This window comes from Puntigrus tetrazona, chromosome 21, assembly GCF_018831695.1.
Source record: "Puntigrus tetrazona isolate hp1 chromosome 21, ASM1883169v1, whole genome shotgun sequence".
Classification (NCBI taxonomy): domain Eukaryota; kingdom Metazoa; phylum Chordata; class Actinopteri; order Cypriniformes; family Cyprinidae; genus Puntigrus; species Puntigrus tetrazona.
In genome coordinates this window covers 11236005-11256803 of record NC_056719.1, presented here as the reverse complement: position 1 = coordinate 11256803, position 20799 = coordinate 11236005, and the positions used below count along the sequence as shown (strand labels likewise).

At 36.9% G+C, this 20799-nt stretch overlaps 1 protein-coding gene across 1 annotated transcript in view; it reads right to left on the bottom strand.

The window, feature by feature from the left end:
- The window catches only part of tenm2b (teneurin transmembrane protein 2b), a 341968-nt gene that overhangs the window by 278516 nt on the left and 42653 nt on the right, over positions 1-20799 (bottom strand). Inside the window, exon 3 of the mRNA XM_043221672.1 lies at positions 15445-15720. Within this exon, the coding sequence (XP_043077607.1) occupies positions 15445-15720 (276 nt within the window). The remainder of the gene's footprint in view (positions 1-15444; positions 15721-20799) is intronic.

The following is a 20799-nucleotide window of genomic DNA, read 5'->3' as shown; positions in this document are numbered from 1 at the left end:
AGATTCACACCATGTTTAATCAAGGTTTTTTTTTTTAATTAAAGGGGTTGACATGGAAATATTTTAGCAACCCTCACATTTGTGCTTTTTAAGGTAGTTGATAAAAAAAATTAAAATGTATATTTCAGGAACATTTGCATTTTTATTTTTAATTAATAAACAAATACAAATCATGCCGCTAGCGAAACAAATCATGCCGCTAGCGGCATGATTAACTGCACGCACGCCGAGAGAGCCGGAGAGAAATCGCGTTCACCATTTCGGAGCACGCACGTAAGGAGGGCATTCAGGAAAGTGAACACCAGGAAGGCAGCAGGACCTGACGGCATCACAGGTCGGGTTCTGAGAGCATGTGCTGACCAGCTAGCACCGGTGTTCACTGAGATATTTAATCTCTCCCTGAAGCAGTCTATAGTCCCCATGTTTCAAAGAGTCCATCATTGTTCCTGTGCCGAAGAAACCTCAACCATCTTGCCTAAATGATTACCGCCCTGTAGCTCTGACGTCTGTAGTGATGAAGTGCTTGAGAGACTCGTCAGAGACTTCATCACCGCATCACTACCGGACACACTGGACCCACTTCAGTTTGCCTACCGCCAAAACCGGTCTACGGAGGATGCCATCACACACCTCCTCCACACAACCACAAGCCACCTGGATTTTAGGAAAGGGAACTATGTGAAAATGCTGTTCGTGGACTATAGTTCAGCGTTCAACACCATAGTTCCTCCACGCTCACCTCAAAGTTGGAGGTCCTGGGACTCAGCCCATCCCTGCGTCACTGGATCACCAACTTCCTAACTGACAGACCACAAGCCGTGCGGATGGGAAAACACACCTCATCCTCCCTCACTCTCAGCACTGGAGCCCCTCAGGGTTGTGTTCTGAGCCCCTGCTGTACTTGCTGTACACACATGACTGTGTGGCCACTACAAACTCCACCACCATCATTAAATTTGCTGACGACACTGTCGTGGTGGGCCTGATCTCCAACAACGATGAGATGGCCTACCTTCAGGAGATCAACAACCTGGAGAGATGGTGTCAGGAGAACAATCTGCTCCTGAACGTCAGCAAAACAAAGGAGTTAATAGTGGACTTCAGCACGAAGCAGGTGCGCTCTTACCATCCCATCAAGATCGACGGGACCCCAGTGGAGAGAGTGGACAGTTTCGGTACCTGGGTGTTCACATCACGCAGGACCTGTCTTGGTCCTGTCACATCAACACCCTGGTGAAGAAGGCCCGGCAGCGTCTATACCATCTGAGGCGCTTAAGGGACTTCAGACTCCCATCTCAGGTGCTCAGGAACTTTTACACCTGCACCATCGAGAGTGTCCTGACGGAAACATCACCTCCTGGTTTGGAAACAGCACCATGCAGGACAGGCGAGCCCTTCAGAAGGTGGTGCGGTCAGCTGAGCGCACCATCCGCACTGAGCTCCCTGTGCTGCAGCACATCTACAACAAGCGGTGCTGTACCAGAGCCAGGAAGATCGTGGAAGACCTCAGCCATCCCAACAATGGACTCTTTTCTCTGCTGCGTTCAGGAAAGCGCTTTCGTTCCCTGAAGGCAAACACAGAGAGAATGAGGAGGAGCTTCTTCCATGCAGGCCATTCGAGTCTGAACCAGAGAACACCCAGCACCTAATCACCGGGATTCCCATGTTTACCCCTCTTTCCCCAGATACTCACCACTTACTTTGGACAATTGCACTAGCCACTTTGCACTGGACATTCGCACAGACACTTTACATTTACACTTTATATTTTTATATTCTACACTTATTTACACTTTATTTTTTAAACTTTGCACACTTTTTATACATTTTTATACATATATTTTATATTTATATATATTTAAATTCTGTTTTCTGTTTCTATTTTGATGCTGGACGGTTATAAAAAACATTTCACTGCATGTCGTACCATGTATGTATGTGTATGTGACAAATAAAATTTGAATTTGAATTTGAAATACTGTAATATATATGTATAATACTGTATATGGAAATTAAATCAATCGTGACAAGAGGTTCTAAATTAATTTTAAAATGCAATAGACAAAAAGAGTACTATGCAAATTTGAATGAATCTGCATTTTGAATTGGTTATATGAATGATTCAATGACTCATAACAGCGGCCAATTGTTTGGTAATAATTGCAACAGTACTGTGAACAAATTGGTTGAAATAATTATTCAGTGAGTCACATAGTTCATGTGTTATCAAAAAAAGAAAATATCTGCTTATTTAGGGCACCTTACATCTTGTGGTAAACAATTAATCCATGAAAGTGAATTCACAAAAAAGAAAAAAAAAAAATCATAATCTTCAGTCGAATGTAATCACACCCCTCTAACCATCAGTGTGCTGCGAGCTAGAGATGGTTCTAAATAAAGCCCCACTCTTTATGCAATATTCCGTTCTACTCAATAATGTTTAAGAACTAGAGTAAAGTAACTTCCGGTTCACACAGACTTCAAATGTAACATTCTTTATTCAACATTTTCTCCTAAATGGCCATTATTTAAGCCCCTGTGGTTCTTCCTCTAAAACCTGCACTCCATGCAAATAAAAAGTCAGCGACTCAAGTTCTCAGAATAAAACCAATAAGCTTCTCGCTACAAACAGCCCCACTGACAGCTGATTTCATATTTGGCACAGTGCGAGTGAAAAGAAAAAAGAAAAGCCTCGACTTGTTTTGCATTTCATTTATGACACATTGAGGTGTCATCATTCACGCATGATGTTGCAGTGTTTTTTCCTCCCTTTTAGCGTGGAAGCGACGGTGGCGAATGCGCAAATATCAAAATAGAATATTTAGAAGTTACGTAACCTTCCACAGATTTAAACCCACAAATGAATGTTTTCTCTGGCCTGGAGTCAGATGGATGCAGTTGTGGCCCATGTGCAGCTCCAGAGCCATCCGTATGCCCCTTTAATGTGCTGCCAGGGCAATAACACTTGGGCAGAATGAACTTCCAGCGAGTCGCTTTTATCATTTCATATGACCTTCTGGTTTGAATGCACTGAACGACTGTGAGCTCAATAATAAGAAAAAGAGAGGAGGGTGACAGAGAAAATATATTTCACATATGCAACAATATTAACATGCCATAATCAAAGAGTGAATCACAGAAACTCTACTTAATTGGCCCTTTTATAAATCTCTTCAGCTATTTGTAATCAATGTAAGATGGTCTGCAGCTCTATTTCTTCATAGGTTTTTTTTATATTTGGACAGTTTTAAAATTTTAGTAAGGTCACATTAGGTCAACGTTGCTTGACGACTCTAAAATAACCACGGTTGGAGAAGTATTATGTGCACGTATACAGATTGTTTGGAATCTTCAGCTCTCACTTCATTTCCCATATTTCTCAGCAGAAGCATTTATCACGTCTTTGCGTCGCAAGTGTCATCATTCCAGACGGCATCTTTCCTTCTAGTAAATGATGACTGTTGGCAGCCGACAAGGGCATTCTGTAAGTTAACTTAATACGGTTTCAAGGAAATTGCTGGGTTGACAACGCAAGCAGCAGCCGATTCTTTAAATCTTCTTGAGAAGCCATACAATCTCATTCTATAAGGGGTGATAATGAGACTATCGCTTCATAATTGAGTGCTAACCAAGGGCACCATTAAAAACGGATATTATTCCTGGCCTCATTCACACTCATTTTGAAACCGTTATATGGATATTGCGGACAAATGCAAAGTTTGTTTAAATGTGAGAAAACGAAGATCAAATCCAAAATGGGAAAAGACAGTTGTATTAATATGAGAATCACAGGTGAGCATGTGTGTTTGGAAGGTGAAATATCTTTGACTAAATATAAAAAATTTCATAATGTCACACACACACACACACGCGTGTGCGGGGTCTGAAATTGGTAAAATAGGCTTTCAGGGTTTAAATGTTGTCTAAAAGGAGTCACTAAAATGACTTTTCAAAGACAGTTACTTATGTTATTGAGAGAAATGGACTGAAGAGACTGGCTTTATGCCACGCGAGGCTAATTGGCCTTGGGTTTGTTTAAGGCATTGTGATTAATGAAGTTTCTAATGAGAGCTTTATGATGAAGGCAGCAATCTGTCAGCCTGTGACTGTAGCTCTCAACAGGGATGGAAGCGAACGGTTAAGAGGTGATTCGAAAAAGGGAATTCTCCTGACACAAAAACACCATTTTTAAACAAAAGCCTTTTTTAAAAAGCTGCCGCCATCCAATTTGTGGCGCTCCCGCTAATAGCTTAAAAGTCTGAAATTTCATTAAAAGAAATCTGTGGCTTGTTATCAGATTTGATCAATGAAAAGACGTTTATGGCACCAGTGATTCCCTTTACGCACGAAACACTCGAAGGATAATTAAAAAAAAAGAACAACAAATATATATGAACAAAATACACAACAAACACAAGAAAACATTGAACATATGGTAACTTACTGAAATAGTAATCACCAAACAGATCTTCATCCTCGTCATCAAAGTATGCTTGTAATGAAAAATGAAATCAAAGTAAAAGGAAAGCAAATTATAAAAACAACAAAAGTGGCGAACACGCACACACACAAGAATAAACTAAAATATAAACGACCTTGAAAATCAAAGCAACAAGATACATAAATCCCAGTTGTTGTTTTTCTTTCCTGAACAATCTGAGCCCCCACCCCCTCAGGTCTTGAGTGTTATTTCTAGGGAATGTTAAGGATGTCCATATTGAGGTAACATTTAAAGAGCCAAGCATATTGTCTTGGATTTATTTCAGTTCAGTGTGCTTCTGTGCAAACAAAGCATCTGTTGACTGCGCCAGAAACATAATTTATGCAACAACAACAACAAAAAGGAAATTTATGTGTAGACTAAAGCATGTAAGCACAGAAATTGTAATTACAGTGTGTCTATGCATGAGGCAACCTGACGAATGCAACGTGCAAACAGGACAGATCAACAAAGCATTGCATCAACAGCACATATTGTTTACTGTCTGTTATTGCATGACCTGCTATTCATTTTTTTTTTGTAACTGGCGTTTGACAAAGCCAATTCAATATAAGTCCTTCCACTTGAATAATCAACAAATGTTTACCTTGATAATCAACAGAAATTAGTTGATGGTAAAGTATTTCATTATTTCATGAAAACTCCCTGAATAGTTTTAGCATGTTAATGTTAAAAAGGTTTAGTAGGTTTTCTGTAGCCATAAGAGTCGGATCAAATTTAGGCCTAGATCAGTTTTTACGCAATTTTTAATGACTGCTTTTTAAGAGGCCTGTTACTACAATAGAGTATTGATTTAATAAATAATGAATAAAAACAGTATTATAATGTCATGTATAAGCAACCATTTACTATATATTGTGTAAGAAAAAAATATAAAAATATATATTTTTTAAATGTAAGTGTTTATTTTAAGTGTTTTTAAATGTTATTCTGAACATGAATATTTTACCACTGAAAATCAAATTGTTTAAATGTTTTGTGGAAAATATAATAGAAAAGCTCTCTTTTCTTTCTTTTCTGTCTTTTTTAATTTATTTATTTATTTAGTATTTTATTTTATTTATTTATTTATTTGGGGCCAAAAACTACTTTATATGCAGATATACTGGTACTGTTGCTATGTAATTAATGGAATCGATATAATTCTTCAGAAAGCAGACTGAAACCGTGCCAAAATACAAATACAGAAAATTATATACTAACGTCATTGTACTGTATAAATAAACTTACTTTATTTTGTGCAGACCCCTAAAAATTTCTGACCAAGATAAAATGAGAGCTTTGAAATTGCACTGGTATTCTCATGTCTTATTCTTTTATTTTGTATGAGTAAAATAACGTCTTACTTAAACGTATTTATCATTCATTTCCACATTTATTAAAATACCGTTGCAGGCACAGGAAATGTACTCAGGCGTTAGTATCATCAGCTTTTGCTGCAGTTGTTGAAACAGCGCAGCAAGCTGGAACTAAGAAACTTCCCTCCACAATGCGATCGCTCTGAGGTGACAAAAGCGAGAACAGATTAAACCACAGCAACATGCTCTGAACAATGACTCAATGCGGACGACACCTCTGAACACTGTCCCTTTATTACCACTTCTCACACCGCTGGTTCATCTCGTGCAAAGGACAAGGGCAGACCCCATTAAGTGGCAAATTGCCGTCTCACGGCTTAATCAGGCGGCATCAGCATTCTGTAGGGAACATATGAAAAGCCATTATGGTCAAATCAATTCTCAATTACCTCTTTGCCGCCACCATCGACACGTTAAATAAACGTTCAGCACTGTCACAGCTATTTCTCCTAGCGAGGAGACGATGGAATAGCTGCGTACGCGTTATTTGAGAGCCATGCGAATGCTAATGGATTGTAAACAATCATGAAATAACAGCATGATGTGAAAGTGCCACAGATAAGCATCGGAAGGAACAAGTAGCATTAAGAGATTTATTACAAGCAGTCACACTCGTAGCGGCTCGCTAGGCGCTGGACGTGGTCATCGTGTGCCACGCACATGATTATACACAGACGCTAACATAAATACACAAGCCACCAGCTGTATTACCAAAAATCAGAGCACTCAAAGCAAAGTGTTAAAATAAAATAATTAAGAATGTTTTTTTTTTTTGCATATTGTACAAATTTGTGCTTTGAATGTTTTAAATATTTGAGGATGTCCTTGTGCCATAATACGCCTTTTTAGATTTCTGTCTTTTTCACTTGACCTTCTTGTGTATTTGAAATTGTATCCGATTTACAAGCTGATGTGATAAAATGAGGATTAACAGGATACTTATTTTTTTCATTTCAATTAAATACTGCTTGCCTTCACCAAGACCCGTTACTGTTGCTATACCCGACAAGTCACAAATCGTGTTCTCAACCTGTGAAAAATATATTCTGAAGCAAAGACTAAAATGATAACTCGACGACATAAAAGGCAGCATTGTAATCCTAAATTAATCGTATCTCCAATGGGTCTATGATGTCCTTAGGCTTATGAGGCTTTTGGGAAACGCTGCCCTGGTTACTCAGCTTTCTGGTCTCAGCTTTCCATTCCAAAGAAATTCAAACAATAAATACATCAGCTTCTCAGTTCAAGCGGCACGTGAATTGATAGTTTCTTCTTCTTTGCTAGTTATAGTGCGAAATAAACATAATTGAACATCAGAAGATATCTTGGTTCAACTGTAGAAAGATGGTAATAAACACTAATTTTTAAGATCAAGTCCATCGCCATTGTCTACTGTCCAGTCTGGTTTGTTTGTTACTTGTCAGACAAACATGGCAGATTCTGCATTATGATTGGTCAGACTACCTTTAAATCAAATTCCCTGTGAAGGGTCAATTACTATCCATACAGGACGATAATGTAACATAATGGTGGGTGCTATTCACACAGAATGATATTAAGAGGAATTGGCAAAAACAAGGTTGTGAGATACAAGTTGAACTTTTTTTAACTTGAGTGCCACATTATTAGAATGCTGTTTTATGAGCAAGATGCTGCAAGTCAAACTCATCTATATTTATCTAGAAAAATGACGGAAAAGCAGCGCAGTGAAATGCAAAACCCGTAAGGAACTACTTCTCTAAAGGTCCAGGATAGATAACAATAAAGATATAGTCATTCTAAATTTTAAAGAATAGCCAAAGATAAGCTGAATAGCCAAAGAAAGCTGCTGTTGTTAGTTTTTACAAAACAGTAGTTTACTAGTGTTATACTTTTCGTCATTTTGCTTTTGAATTGATTTTTAGTGCTAAATGTTATTCTGAACATGAATATGGAAAGATATTTAATAAGTTAATTGTATATTCACACCATTCTGACAATTTGATGTGGGATGAAATAGAAATCCAAGGGTTAATAAAGAAAATGTTACTTGAATCATGGTGAAGGTGCATTGTTAAGTTGACTAGATAAAACCGAAGAAAGAAAACCAAACTCAATTCAAAATCTTGAATTGGTCTAACACTCTGAAAAGATTGAGAATTAATTTTTGCCATATGAAGGATAATCAAAACCAGCAAGACGATGGTGGATCAATTTCAAATGTCAACCATGCCAGGTCTGAATAGACCAAACTCAACAATCCTGTCCGTCACACACTAAAGAGATTAGGATTGTATAGTCATGAGAAAAAACAATGATATGCTTGGTAAATATTTTCTAGTTCATTAATTTTGTATATATTTAAAAGATTTAAATTATGTGCTTATCTGGATCATTATACCCATAATAGCTCATGTGACCTTTACACACGACAACACTAACACTTAGCATTTTTGAAAATGGAACATTCATTTGCGAACCCCAAGGTCAGAATCTTCTCATAAACATTACAAATTATCCCTAAATCATACAAACACATTTTCGCACACCAGCCAGACACAGCGCACACTCTCCGCTGACCTCCCTATTTGGTTTCACCTGTTGTCATGGAAACCAATACTCCTCAAAAAGTCTTTAAAACCTCTAGTTGTCGACATACCTGTTACTAGACATATTTGGAGTGGAGTGTTCATTAAAAAGCTAACTGTGTCGGTATTCACTTCCTTTTTCGCTTTGAGAAACGGTGGGTTGGACGTCAACGGCAAAACGGTGTTATTTCTGCCACCAACATGAAAAAGAACAGAAAAGGAGAAAATCCAGCAGATTACCTAATTTTCATAATTGTAGATAATCTTCATGCTCTTTATTCAGACACTTTAATTATGCGCGTGCCAGAAATCTTCTGAAAATTAGCAGATGTTCCTCTTCGCCTAATGAATTCAGCACTAATTTTCAGTTAACAGTACGCTTCTACAACAGTGGACAGCATTCAGGGTTTGATGTTAAATCAAAAGAATAATAAGTGATTCTCCTTTGACCTTTCGCATTATTCTGATATCTTTACATGTCGTTTTTAACTGAGTCATTTTTATATGTCATTTTGTAATTTTTAATTCAATATAGTTCATGGAAGTGGTTTGTTAACATCAGGTAATAAAAGTAGGTTACACTTAATTGTAATTTGTATTTTTTCACCAATTATCACCATTAACAAACCATTAACTATGACTTTTGCCTCAATAATTTGCTGCATAGTAAGAGTTAGTAAGGTAGTTGTTAATTGGGTAGGACTAGGGCTGTAGAATATATGATCATGCAGAATATGCGCTTTACAAGTTCTAATAAACAGCCAATATGTTAATAATATGCTTGCTACTAGTTAACAATGACAACTGGTCACTATACTAAAGTGTTACCATTGTTGTTTTCATTGTTAGTTCATGTTAACTAAAATAGTTAGCTACTTCACTTTAGTTTGAGGACCAGTTCTCACTATTAGCTAGTTTGCATATTGCTAGCATATTAGCTGTTTACTGTATAAAGCACATAGTTGTGCCTTATTCTGCATGACTATGGAACAAATGGAAACTTATTATAATGTGCTACCAAAATTTCTAATACTTTCAATCAGGTTTCACTAATGAATTTTCTAAATATGTAATATATAATGATGCTTTTTATAATTAAACATAAATGAAATTTTAAATAATGCTTAGATTGTGTATAAATAATGGCTTATTACAGTGTGATAGTAAATTTAAGCACTAAATAATAGTAATAACCATCATGAACTTACTTTAGTGTTAGGGTTATATTAAACCTTTTGCTCCTTTGGTTTAAATTTATTAGCATGTAATTATGCATAATTTACAGTTATTACAAAGCACATGTAGCATATAACAAGAATATTGTAAAAGAAGTGTTAATAGTGCAATAGAGAGTAACAGAGAAGTACAGTACAAACAAAAAGACTGCAAATTACTCTTGTCTTAAAGCAAACCAAAACACTTTTTTTTCCCTTTGTGACTTAATAGTTCACGCATCACAAGGTTAATCTGCACACTAATATTATCTTTGTCCAAACTTAGTTTTCACATTTCACAGTTGATTTTGCTACAAGTTCTCATAACATGCGCAATGACTCCCGAGAGCTGAAGTTTGTGTCCTTAGACTAGTTAATGGCCTCAGTGCAAGCTGTGTGACAGTACACCACGAGAACTTAAAAGAGTGCGAACAGCGCCACGAGCAAACTGTGGCATTTTAATGAGCACTCCTTCTCTAATCATTTAGCTGTAATCTGCCAGGGACATGAACCCACTGTCTGTAAAAGTAACCAAGGCTCAGCGAACAACAGAAGACGGGCGGATCTGAGCGAGGAGACTTGGGAAAGGGAGCCCGGGAACGTCGGCCGGGCGTTTCTTTGACGCTGAGAGTTGACCCGTGAATGCCAACAAAAGCGAGTGGTAATGAGTGTAAGTGTTGCCTGAAGGTGCCGTCTTTATCATATCATCATGCCACGCTCTTCACACACACGGTGGCTGAACACGGCGCCTCAGGACTCTGCTCTGACTAGTCACCCAGTATTCTCTTGATCAAATCCAGCTCTCGCCATCCCTTTTAATTAGCTCCCACGGTGGAAATCCATTAGTGGTTGGAGTCGTGCTGCGTTTGCGTTTATTTCAACGTACACAAATACACACGAACTGAGAAACTTCTTTTCGCTTAAACGCTAGCGCATTTAAGTAACAAACACACAGACTTGAAGTGGACTCCGGTCTCAGTAGGCAGAAGAAAGAGTGGAGTTTAGGACAGAGGGATTCAATTTCTGCCTGTGGCTCTGAAAGGGAAGTTCAGAACGGAGAAGAAAGAGAAAAACAAAGATCAGTGGGCTGCTCTGCGTGGCTCAGAGCAGCGATAGAAGCAGTGCGAACAATTCTTCTGAGAACATCACGCTGCACGTAGCCGATGCTGCGGTGAACGTCTGTAGCAACAAGGCCACCGATGCCGCCCACAGGCCAAACGTGCATCAAGCTCATCTTCCGCTGTTTTGAAAAGCACGCCGTGACTCAGTTGTCCATTACCCGAGTGAAGATCTTGTGTCACAGAGAATGTGAGACGGCAGGTGGCTACGAAAAAAAGTCACTTTGGTGCTTGTGTGCTAATTACAAACACAGCTGGACACAAAGCAGATGCTCATGTATGGATGAAGATTATTCATAGAAGCAGCCATCTGAGTGGGTGCGGACCGTAGAGGAAAGATGTAATTAAGGCAGTAAAAGAAGTTCGATTGAGTGGGAAATCATGTTTATGGTGATTCATTCTTTGTGGAAGGCAAGCTGCAAAAAAAGTTTGGGGTCAGTAAAAACTTTTTAATGTTTTTGAAAGAAAGCTGCATTTTGATCAGTAAAAATAATTATACTGTGAAATATTATTACAATTCAAAATAGCTGTTTTTATTTTGTAATGGATATAGTTTTTATGATGGCAAAGGTGATTTTTCTCCATCATTGCTTCGGTTTTTAGTGTCACGTGATTCTTAAGAAATCATTCTAACGTGTTGATTTGATGCTCATATTCAATATGTTGAAAACATGTTGAAAGTTTTTGTTAACATTTTAGAATACGTAACACTCGTTAACTATTGACTGCAGTTTTTATATTTTTAAATACATTTTTCATTTGCTGCTTATTAATAGTTAGTACGATAGTTATTCAGTTTAGTATTGGTTAGGATTAGGGATGTAGAAAAATGTCATATAGAACAAGGCATTAATATATGCTTAATTAGCACTAATGGCTAATATTCTCGTAATATGCATGAATTGTAATCAATACGTGTAATACTAAAATAAAGTGTTACCCGGTTTTGCTTTTCAAGATTCTTTAATGAAAAAATGCTAACAATAACAGCATTCATTTGCAACATTATAAATATAATAACTGTCACTTTTGATCAGTTTAAAGCTCGTGTATGAATGAAGATTATTTATAGATGCAGCTATCTGAGTGGGTGCGGAACATAGAAAAACGATTTAATTATTGGAGTAAAAGAAGTTTGTTTGAGTGGGAAACTGTAAGTGGTGATTCATTCTTTGAAAAAGGCAAAGACGAGAGCAAAATACTTCACCTGGCTAACGTTTAAGTGATAATCTCCGTTGAACTAACACAAATTCATTCAGATTTATTTTTTTACTCCTTATTTCAGTTGCATAAATAACTGTCATACTCTTAAAACTGGTTCCCGTTCTGGAAACTGTCCACATGGTTCATATGCTTACATCGCAAAAGCGACGGAGGAGTTAATCTTGTCAAATGAAGCACTGCTGCAGAAGTATTGCTTTTTACTATTTTTTTTAAATCTGCGGAGTTTCAGTCTTTCGCTGCAGTCTCCAGAGGTTTTCAGTGGCAGAGTCATCAACCACCATTCCAAACAAAAACTCTCAAAGTCCCTTCCTTTAAAGACACACCAAAGATCTGATGAAACCGTCCCTAGAGGTGTAGCAGACATTGGCACTTTACACAAAAATCATACAGAGCTTACATCTATAAAAATAAATGAAGTCAAATTTTTACTTTTCAACCAAGGGTGTGATTAATTGGCAAATCTCCTGTAGGAGGTCTTTTGCAAAAATATTTTCTTTGCGCACAAAATTTATTAACATTACGGACTATTTTAACACTGTGCCTTCCACCTTCCCGTCTATTCAGGGTCAGAAAGCTCTGATCAAAATTATCTTAATTTGTGTACCAAAGATGAACAAAAGTCTTACGGGTTTTTGTGCAACTTAAAAGTGAGTGATTAATGACAGAATTTTCATTATTGCGTAAATTGTGTATTTATTATTGTGTAAATAACTACATATAGTGTTATTTTAAATTTTATTCAACATCTGACAGTTAAAGATTTCATCGATTTAAGTCACAGAACTCTATTCTAAGAGTGTACAGCCTATTAGTGGAAAGTCTCAATTTCCCATGTAAAATCAGACTGTGTGAGAGATAATCAATACTCGATGACCAATATCCAGTTCTTCTTCTCAACATCCCCATCATCTTCCTGTCTCTCATACCAGCAGCACATGTGAAGGCTCGCAGTAGGAGCGCGTCACTAGAAGAAGGCGAACAAAACTGGAGCACTGCTGGCAGTGCGTGATGAGACGCACCTGGTGCTTATTGCATCTCGCCGCAGGTATCATAAATCCCGAATTGTGCCTTTCCTTTGCACAACCTGCTTCCATTAATGCATGTGGTGGCCTTGATGTCCAGGAATGGAGCAGCATAGCTGGGCTGGCTTTGAACGATGACTGCCTGCATTCAACACTTTGGATCTACTTCCTCTTTCTGCACACACGCTCACCTCAACAAGGAACTCCTTTTCTGTTAGCACCCCCTGGAGTTTCACATCTCCTCCCTAAACACTTTGCTCCATTCGCTTCCTTTTCTTTGTATTTTCTGTGTGCAATAAAAGCCTTTTAGAGGCATGCGACTTTAATCTCTATTTTTTTTTTTTCAAGTTCCTAAAAAAAAGTTAGTTTACTGATTTTGCTTCAAATTTTATATCGCTGACTTATTATGATTATAATTAAATTTGAAAAATGTTTACAGAAATGCACATAAAATTGATTCAAATAATATGTTTTCAGATATACAAAAAGTGGTTTTATTATTATTTTATCTTATTTTTTAACAATTAGTCTTCAGCTCACCAAGGCTGCATTTATTTGCATTTATTAAAAATCATTTGGTGCTTAAAAATTTGGTGCTTATAATTCAGGATTCTTTGATAACTATAACATCATTTATTATTTTGTAAAATTGTAAATATCTTTACTGTAAATTTTGATTATTTTAGTGTATCCACATCACAGCACAGAGACAGCACTCTTAATATCAGTTGCACAATATCAGTTCTGGTACTACTAGATCCTATTGCTGTGTTTGACACTGTTGATGATTGCATACTTCTAGAAAGACTAGAAAATTGGATTGGGCTTTCTGGAATGGTACTCAAATGGTTCAGGTCATACTTAGAAGGGAGAGATTATTATGTGAGGATAGGAGAGCATACAGTAAGTCTCAGTGGTTGTCTATGACATTCAGAGTCCCACAAGACTCAATTCTTGTACCGCTCTAGTTCAGCCTCTATACGCTCCCACTAAGCCAAATAATAAGAAAGAACCAAATTGCCTATCACAGCTATGATACCCAGGTTTACTGAGCCTTATCTCCAAATGACTACAGCCCATTGACTTCCTCCTCTACCAATACATTGATGAAATTAAGAGAGCTGGGTTTTTCCCAACTTTCTTCAATCAAACAAGGAGAACATTTGGAAACAAAGGTAAAGTTCTCAAGGTGAATGCATACCTTGACTCTGGTCAAACAATTAAAAATCATGTCAAGAATTTTCTATTTTAGTACTCACATCAAAGCTAAACTAAAACTAAAGATACTATAAAAACTATAAAACTCAAGATACTATAATCTGAAAAACATTTCGGAAGGGCAGAATATTATAAAGGTCCTTCCTAAGAAGACCATTCTGATTCTGACAAGAACCACAAAAGCATAGCACACTACTCCTCCTTAGGTCCTTAGTTACATTTAAGATTGATTATAAAGCACTTTTACTCATTTATGAATCAATCAATGACCTAGGACTTAAATACATTGCAGATATGCTCACTAAAAATAGACCAACAGACCACTCAGATCATTAGGACTAATTGGGATTATTTACTGAACGAGCAATGCGCCGTATTTTAATGCGTTTTATTGACTATTTTTTATGATTTAGTACCTGGAAGTACCATTGTGTATATGGTATAATGTGCTACATGAATAAACTTGCATTGCATCGGATATTTCCATCAAAAGACAAAAACTACGGGTACAGCTATGCCCTAATACAAAATATGCAAAACGAAGAATGATATTAAGATAAGCTGAGTGACTATGTTTCAGTTATCTTCGCTATAAGACTGATCTTTGCTTCACAACAGCACATCCACACAGAGGCCTCTGAATTTACACGCTTATATCCTGTGCTTGTTTTGTGAAAGGAAGAAGCTACAACTGTGTCAGTTTATGAATATGGCCTGATAACCAGATAAACGCATAACACGGTACTTGACATTGGCAAGTCAGACGGGCTGGTTTGTTGCAATAAAGTCTTGTTACATCAAAAAGAAACACTACTTGAGATTGCAGGCATTGAGATGATTCCTCTTTGGTTTGTAAACCACTTTGATCTCGCCAGCGCAGTGAATGCAGTCTTCAGAAAAAGCTCCGGCTTTACAAATATTGACGCCTAAGTGTTAGGAATCATATAAATAGCCTTTATTCAATGATTTAGTATGCTCAATTTCACCCCAAAAAAGACTGAAGGCCTTTGGGGGGAAAGAGAACATTTCATTTAGATGTCTCATTACACTGGCATTCGTTGTTGGAACTAATGTCTTACCAAATTACAGATTTTCCACTTAATTTAGACGCACTACCCTTCTGATAAATCTCCAATCATCAGTGTCTTTTCATTTGTCTCTTCATTTGTTTCATTTCTCCACACCCAAGTGTTTTTTCCCTCTCTTTCTCTCTCCTTCCTACCTGATTCTTCATCAGTCTTGTGCTCGTTTTCGGAGTCGGTGAGAGTGAGAACCGAGTGGTCGGGGCTGGACAGGCAAGAGCTGCGGCGGGACTTCAGGGGCTGCCCGCTCCACAGCTGGACGGCGCGCTCCGGGGTCATGACCCCCTCAGGGTCCGAGTCGGCGTCGGATCCGGCGTTCAGACCGTATCTGTCCTGGAGCAGGCTTATATCGGAACAATATACAGTAGATGATGGAGGAGGCTCACACATGCCCAGATCTGCCAATGCAAAGCTCCCTGTAACGAAAATATAAGTATTAATGCACGAAAACAAGATAGAATGTTTTCGCTGCAAGGCATCCCAGACTCCTTAAAAAACCTGGATGACTCTGACTAAGAACTTGCTTTGCTAAATTACATAATGAAAACACAATCTTCATTCTAGGAAGTCTTCATTTTGGTGTGTAAATTAATTTGAGCTCTGTATTGTCCCAGTCATCTGCATTCAGAAAGGCAGTGAAAGGAATGAATGTAAATTATGTAACAGTAGGATAAAAGGCCAATTTTAACCGCACCAACAGACACCGACAAACGGCAACAGACACGTTCGTCAGCTTTTGTCTGATCAGTGTGAACCGGCCTGAAGACTACTGGCTATTTTTACAGCTACAAGGTGCAACCCTTTTCAAACACTATCGACTCTGAAGCAAAAAATTCTGAACATAAAAGATAAACTTAATATGTATAAATCTATATTGAAGGCAACAAACGCAGATTCACACATGCAGAATTACAAACTACAGTATTAAGGAGTATTACTTATTTTTCCATTTTAATCTAATTATATAATACTATTGAATTATACAATATTATTTTACTTCCTAACAAAAAAAGGCAGCAAATTTAAAATGATATAATATACAAATCAAATTAATTAAAATATATTTATATTTATTACATTTTATTTTAGTATTGCTTTATTATTATTATTTTAACTGACTTAAAATATTAAAAATTACATCTAAAGCTAAGCCCTTAAAAGAATTGTATGAAGTCCAACGTGCTGTAGTATATATTTATTTATCTCATCTCTATCAGCTTAGATATGTGGATTCATTTATTTACATATGAATTAATAAGGGAATGACTACGCATTAATGAGGTAAACATTAAAAGGACAAGCTTATTCGTGAATGAGGACGATCCATAAATCTGTGCACTGCATAAAACCACAGCAATTAATGACTTCAAAATAATGACTCACTATTGCATTAGAGCGATGCAAAGCAGGAAACAACCAATATTTAATAATAAGTAGCTAAAAACATTGTGCTGAATGGGCTTTGCATTCAACTACTCAGCAGGTTGAAGAGAATTTTGCAAGAACGACCTACTCAAGAGTGCACAAATACGGGGGAAAAAGCACGGTGCACATCCACATAATATGATTGCACGACACAATAGTTAACGAGGGAGAACAGAACAGAGGACACACAAGGATTTAAATAGGAGTCTCGTCCTGCACCAAGACACAGACCTACACACTGCATACCTGACACGTAGTAACGAACGGCAACCGGGGCCAGCTCCACGTAGGCTGTGAGTAAGAACAGAATGTCCTTCCATTATCTAACAACTTCACTCGCAACACAATGCAAAAGTTTCACCGCAACACAACAAACCTGCTTCATATAACAGAAGCTCCCTGGCTGTTTTTTAATGTGTGGAAAAGTCATGTGGAGCGCTCTGCCTCCCTGCTGTTGTGTGTCTACTCCAAAGGGAAAAATCTTCCAAGGTGTAAATTTGAGATAGTGTCTAACCGAACAGCCAGAAGGCATTCTAGAAAAAAAAAAACTCCCAAAAGGACCTACTTTATAAAAAAAAAGGCCAAAAACCCAGCCTCCTAGAGCGTCTTGTCTGTTTAGACACAATTTCCCCCTTTTGCTCAGACACCTTGGACATTAAAGTGAATATCGCTTTTCAGCAGGTGCTAAAATCAGAGAGAGTGGCAAGGTCATTTGTTGAGGGAGGGGTTACCATGGTAACATGGCGTTTTTCGCATGCCGTCAGGTACAGTGAAGCGTTTCAGAAAAATGCATGAAAATCTCCCTTCACTTCAATCATCTCTTTTCAGGCCTCAGACACGCCCTGATTGACAAAGAGCCCCGCTGTGACGGAGATGCAAATGTTAACACAGCCCGCTAAAAGTGTGAGGTCCCATCAAAACATTCCAGGAGAGGAAAAACAGGATGCATGCTGTTTCAAAACCCTGTGGATTTGAAATGTTCGCATCTTCATGTTCACAGAGCAAAGAGGATGGGTCTGCGAGTCCTAAGTGTATGATGCAAACTATCAACACATATCAACTCTTCTTGCAGGGTGAGCATTGTTTTTTTCCCTGTTTCTTTTCAGACGAGACATAAATTTCATGGAACATAATGTACTGCCAACTATTTTTCAGCTAAAACAGAAAAAGAGGACGGAGGACAGGCTTTTATTTATGTATTGACTGAATGAATGAATGCATGAATGAATGAATTAATTAATTGATGTACAAACTAATGCATATACACATTTTCTATTAAATTGTACTTTAAAATATAATATATTTATAATATATTTTCTATAAAATTATACTTTACTTAATATACTAAATAAAGATAGAAATGACTAATAAAAATTACATCTTTCATTTGAAGTAGTTACAAAAAAAATACAAATTTAAACAAACAATTATTTAAATAAATAATTAGGCTATATAATCATAAGCAGGCAAAGCTGGAGAAAAAATGTTTTTAGCCAAAACAGGACAATCCTTCATGAAATCAAACTAGAATGGAATACTGAATGAATGAATGAATGAATGAATGAATGAATGAATGAATGAATGAATGGATGAATGAATGAATGAATGCACGAATCAATCAAATAATCAATAAACCAAGTGACTATTTAATTTATTTTATAAACTTCTATGATTGATGGATGGATTGATGGATGGATGGATGATTTATTAATTAACTAAAATTAAATAATCTTTATAAACTTATAATAACAACTACTAAAAATAATTGTATTATTTTACTTGTATTCAGTTAAAGAATTTAACTTAATAAAAGTAGCTAAGAGAATAGGCTTTAGTTAAATGCAAGTAGAGAAAAGAAATGGAAAAAAAAGAAAAGAAAAGAATATTATTTACACAGAATTCTTATCACTTTAATCTTGAATGATTACTCAAATAAATAAATAAATGCATACATATATACATACATACACGTGCACACACACATACATATCTATATTTGCATACTGTGTGCATGTAATGTATAGCCAGACCTCTCATGGATGGGTCTTTTTCTCATTTCCTGCTGGAGAAACAAATCCTCTCTCACAAGTCAAACAGTCATGGTGTAAATGATGCCTTCTAAAAAGGCTAGACCTTCACAATGAAGCCTATATTACTTCATAAATGTCAGCCTATTTCAATAAATCCTCCGACCTTTCTGAATTCCATCCCAGATGCTTTGGTCTTTGAGCATTATTGTCTATGTTGCACTTCTTTCTTTTTTGTGAAGCTAAGCAGTCGTGCTTTCCATCTCCAGAGATCAATACCATCAGGGTACAGAGGATGCAGTCAGCATGCCCTGAATAATGTCGGCCCGCTTGACTGAACTGCTGGAGAAAATAGCTGCTGTGGAAGAGAGAGCTTCCCTGATTCCTCCAGCCGCAGCACAGGCCATTTGGGTCATTTTGCTGTGTATTGCTCAGTGCTTGAGCTGACTGTCTAACGGCTGTTTCCTCGTCTGGGTCTTTTATTCATGAGAGCTTCTTTTTGCTGGCTCTCCTCTTTAAACGCCTGTGGTGACATCAGAGCATTGCATCCTTTTGTTATGCCACCTTTATTATTTATGCCTCTGCTTTCTTAAATGTGCCTTTGATTCGCAATGCAACCGCTTCATGTTCATCGCTGACATCAGGAAAATGTTGCACAGGTATGTTTAACAGCACGGTGAAACTATGACAGAATGTTGTACTATATACGACAAAACACAAATGTTTGGTCTGACAGGTAGTTTTAGGGCTTTTTAAAATAAAATGTCTATATAGCTTTGTTTTGTTTTTTTGCTTAATTCATTTTAGTTTAATTGAATAACTTGAAACTATTTTTTGTGCATTTTATTTGTATTTTTATATTTATTTTGTTTTTATTTACGTTAATGATGTTCTATGTGTTCAGTTTGTGTTCAGTTTACGTTTTAAGTTTTATTTTTACAACCTTTATTAATGTAACTTTACTATTCACAGTTAATTAATGAATATGGCTTAATGTAATATATATATATGCAGTTTGAATTACATTAAGTCATATTCATATATGTATATATATGTGTGTGTGTGTGTGTTATATACATATATACATATGTGTATATATACAGAAGGGTTTGTTTCAAGATATTTAATGGATTAACTAAATGAACTAATTGAAACTTGTTATAAAGTTGTAATAAATAAATCCAAGATGGCAGACAACAAGCTGGGATTTGCTATATTTTAAGTTTCTTCTATGTAACAAAAAGGAAGAGTTGGAAAAAATATTTTCCATATAGTGAATGCGAATAGAGGCATGTGATATAAAACCACCATAGAAGTAACAATTGTGCACTATATTCTGAGCTTTACACTTTGCACTTTACAAAATCAAGCCAATAAATAATAACTTTGCCCTTAAATTAAATATAGCGTATTTAGATGCATTGCCTCAGGTTTGAGGTAATGGTATCAAAACTACCACACCATTACTTGAAAAAAAGAAACAAAAAAAAGAGGGGGGTATAGCGGGGCACAATACTTTTTCATTCACATGCATGAAGATAATCAGGCTTTCAAGAGGCTTATTTTAGACAAGCTATAAGGCACCATTTTTTCCTCATAAAAGAGCCAATTTTCATTTCCAGGCTAATTTGCAAGGCTTATGAACCCCTGGATACTTGCATTAGAGCCCATTAGGGTCTGGAGGGGGTGAGAAATTAGGGTTCACTCCACTGGCTTACCATTTGCCTTGTGCAAATGAGCTGACTTAAAAACTGAGAGTCCAGGTGTTGGGTGTGACTAAGAGTCTAATAGGTTACCTTGAGTGCAAGGAGAACAGCAAACCGCCAAAGCCCCTTTTGCTAAAGAAAAACATGTTTTTTTTAACCCGACAGCAAAGTTAAAACTTTTAATCTTCAGAGGACAGAGTGAATTTAAAAACTGTTCGTAGCGCAAATAAATTAGAAAAAAAATCCTGTGTCAGACTTGCATGACTCACTTTCTAAATCTTCATTTCATGCGAAACCACTGTGTTTGAACACTCTAACTAAAAGATTTCTTAAATTC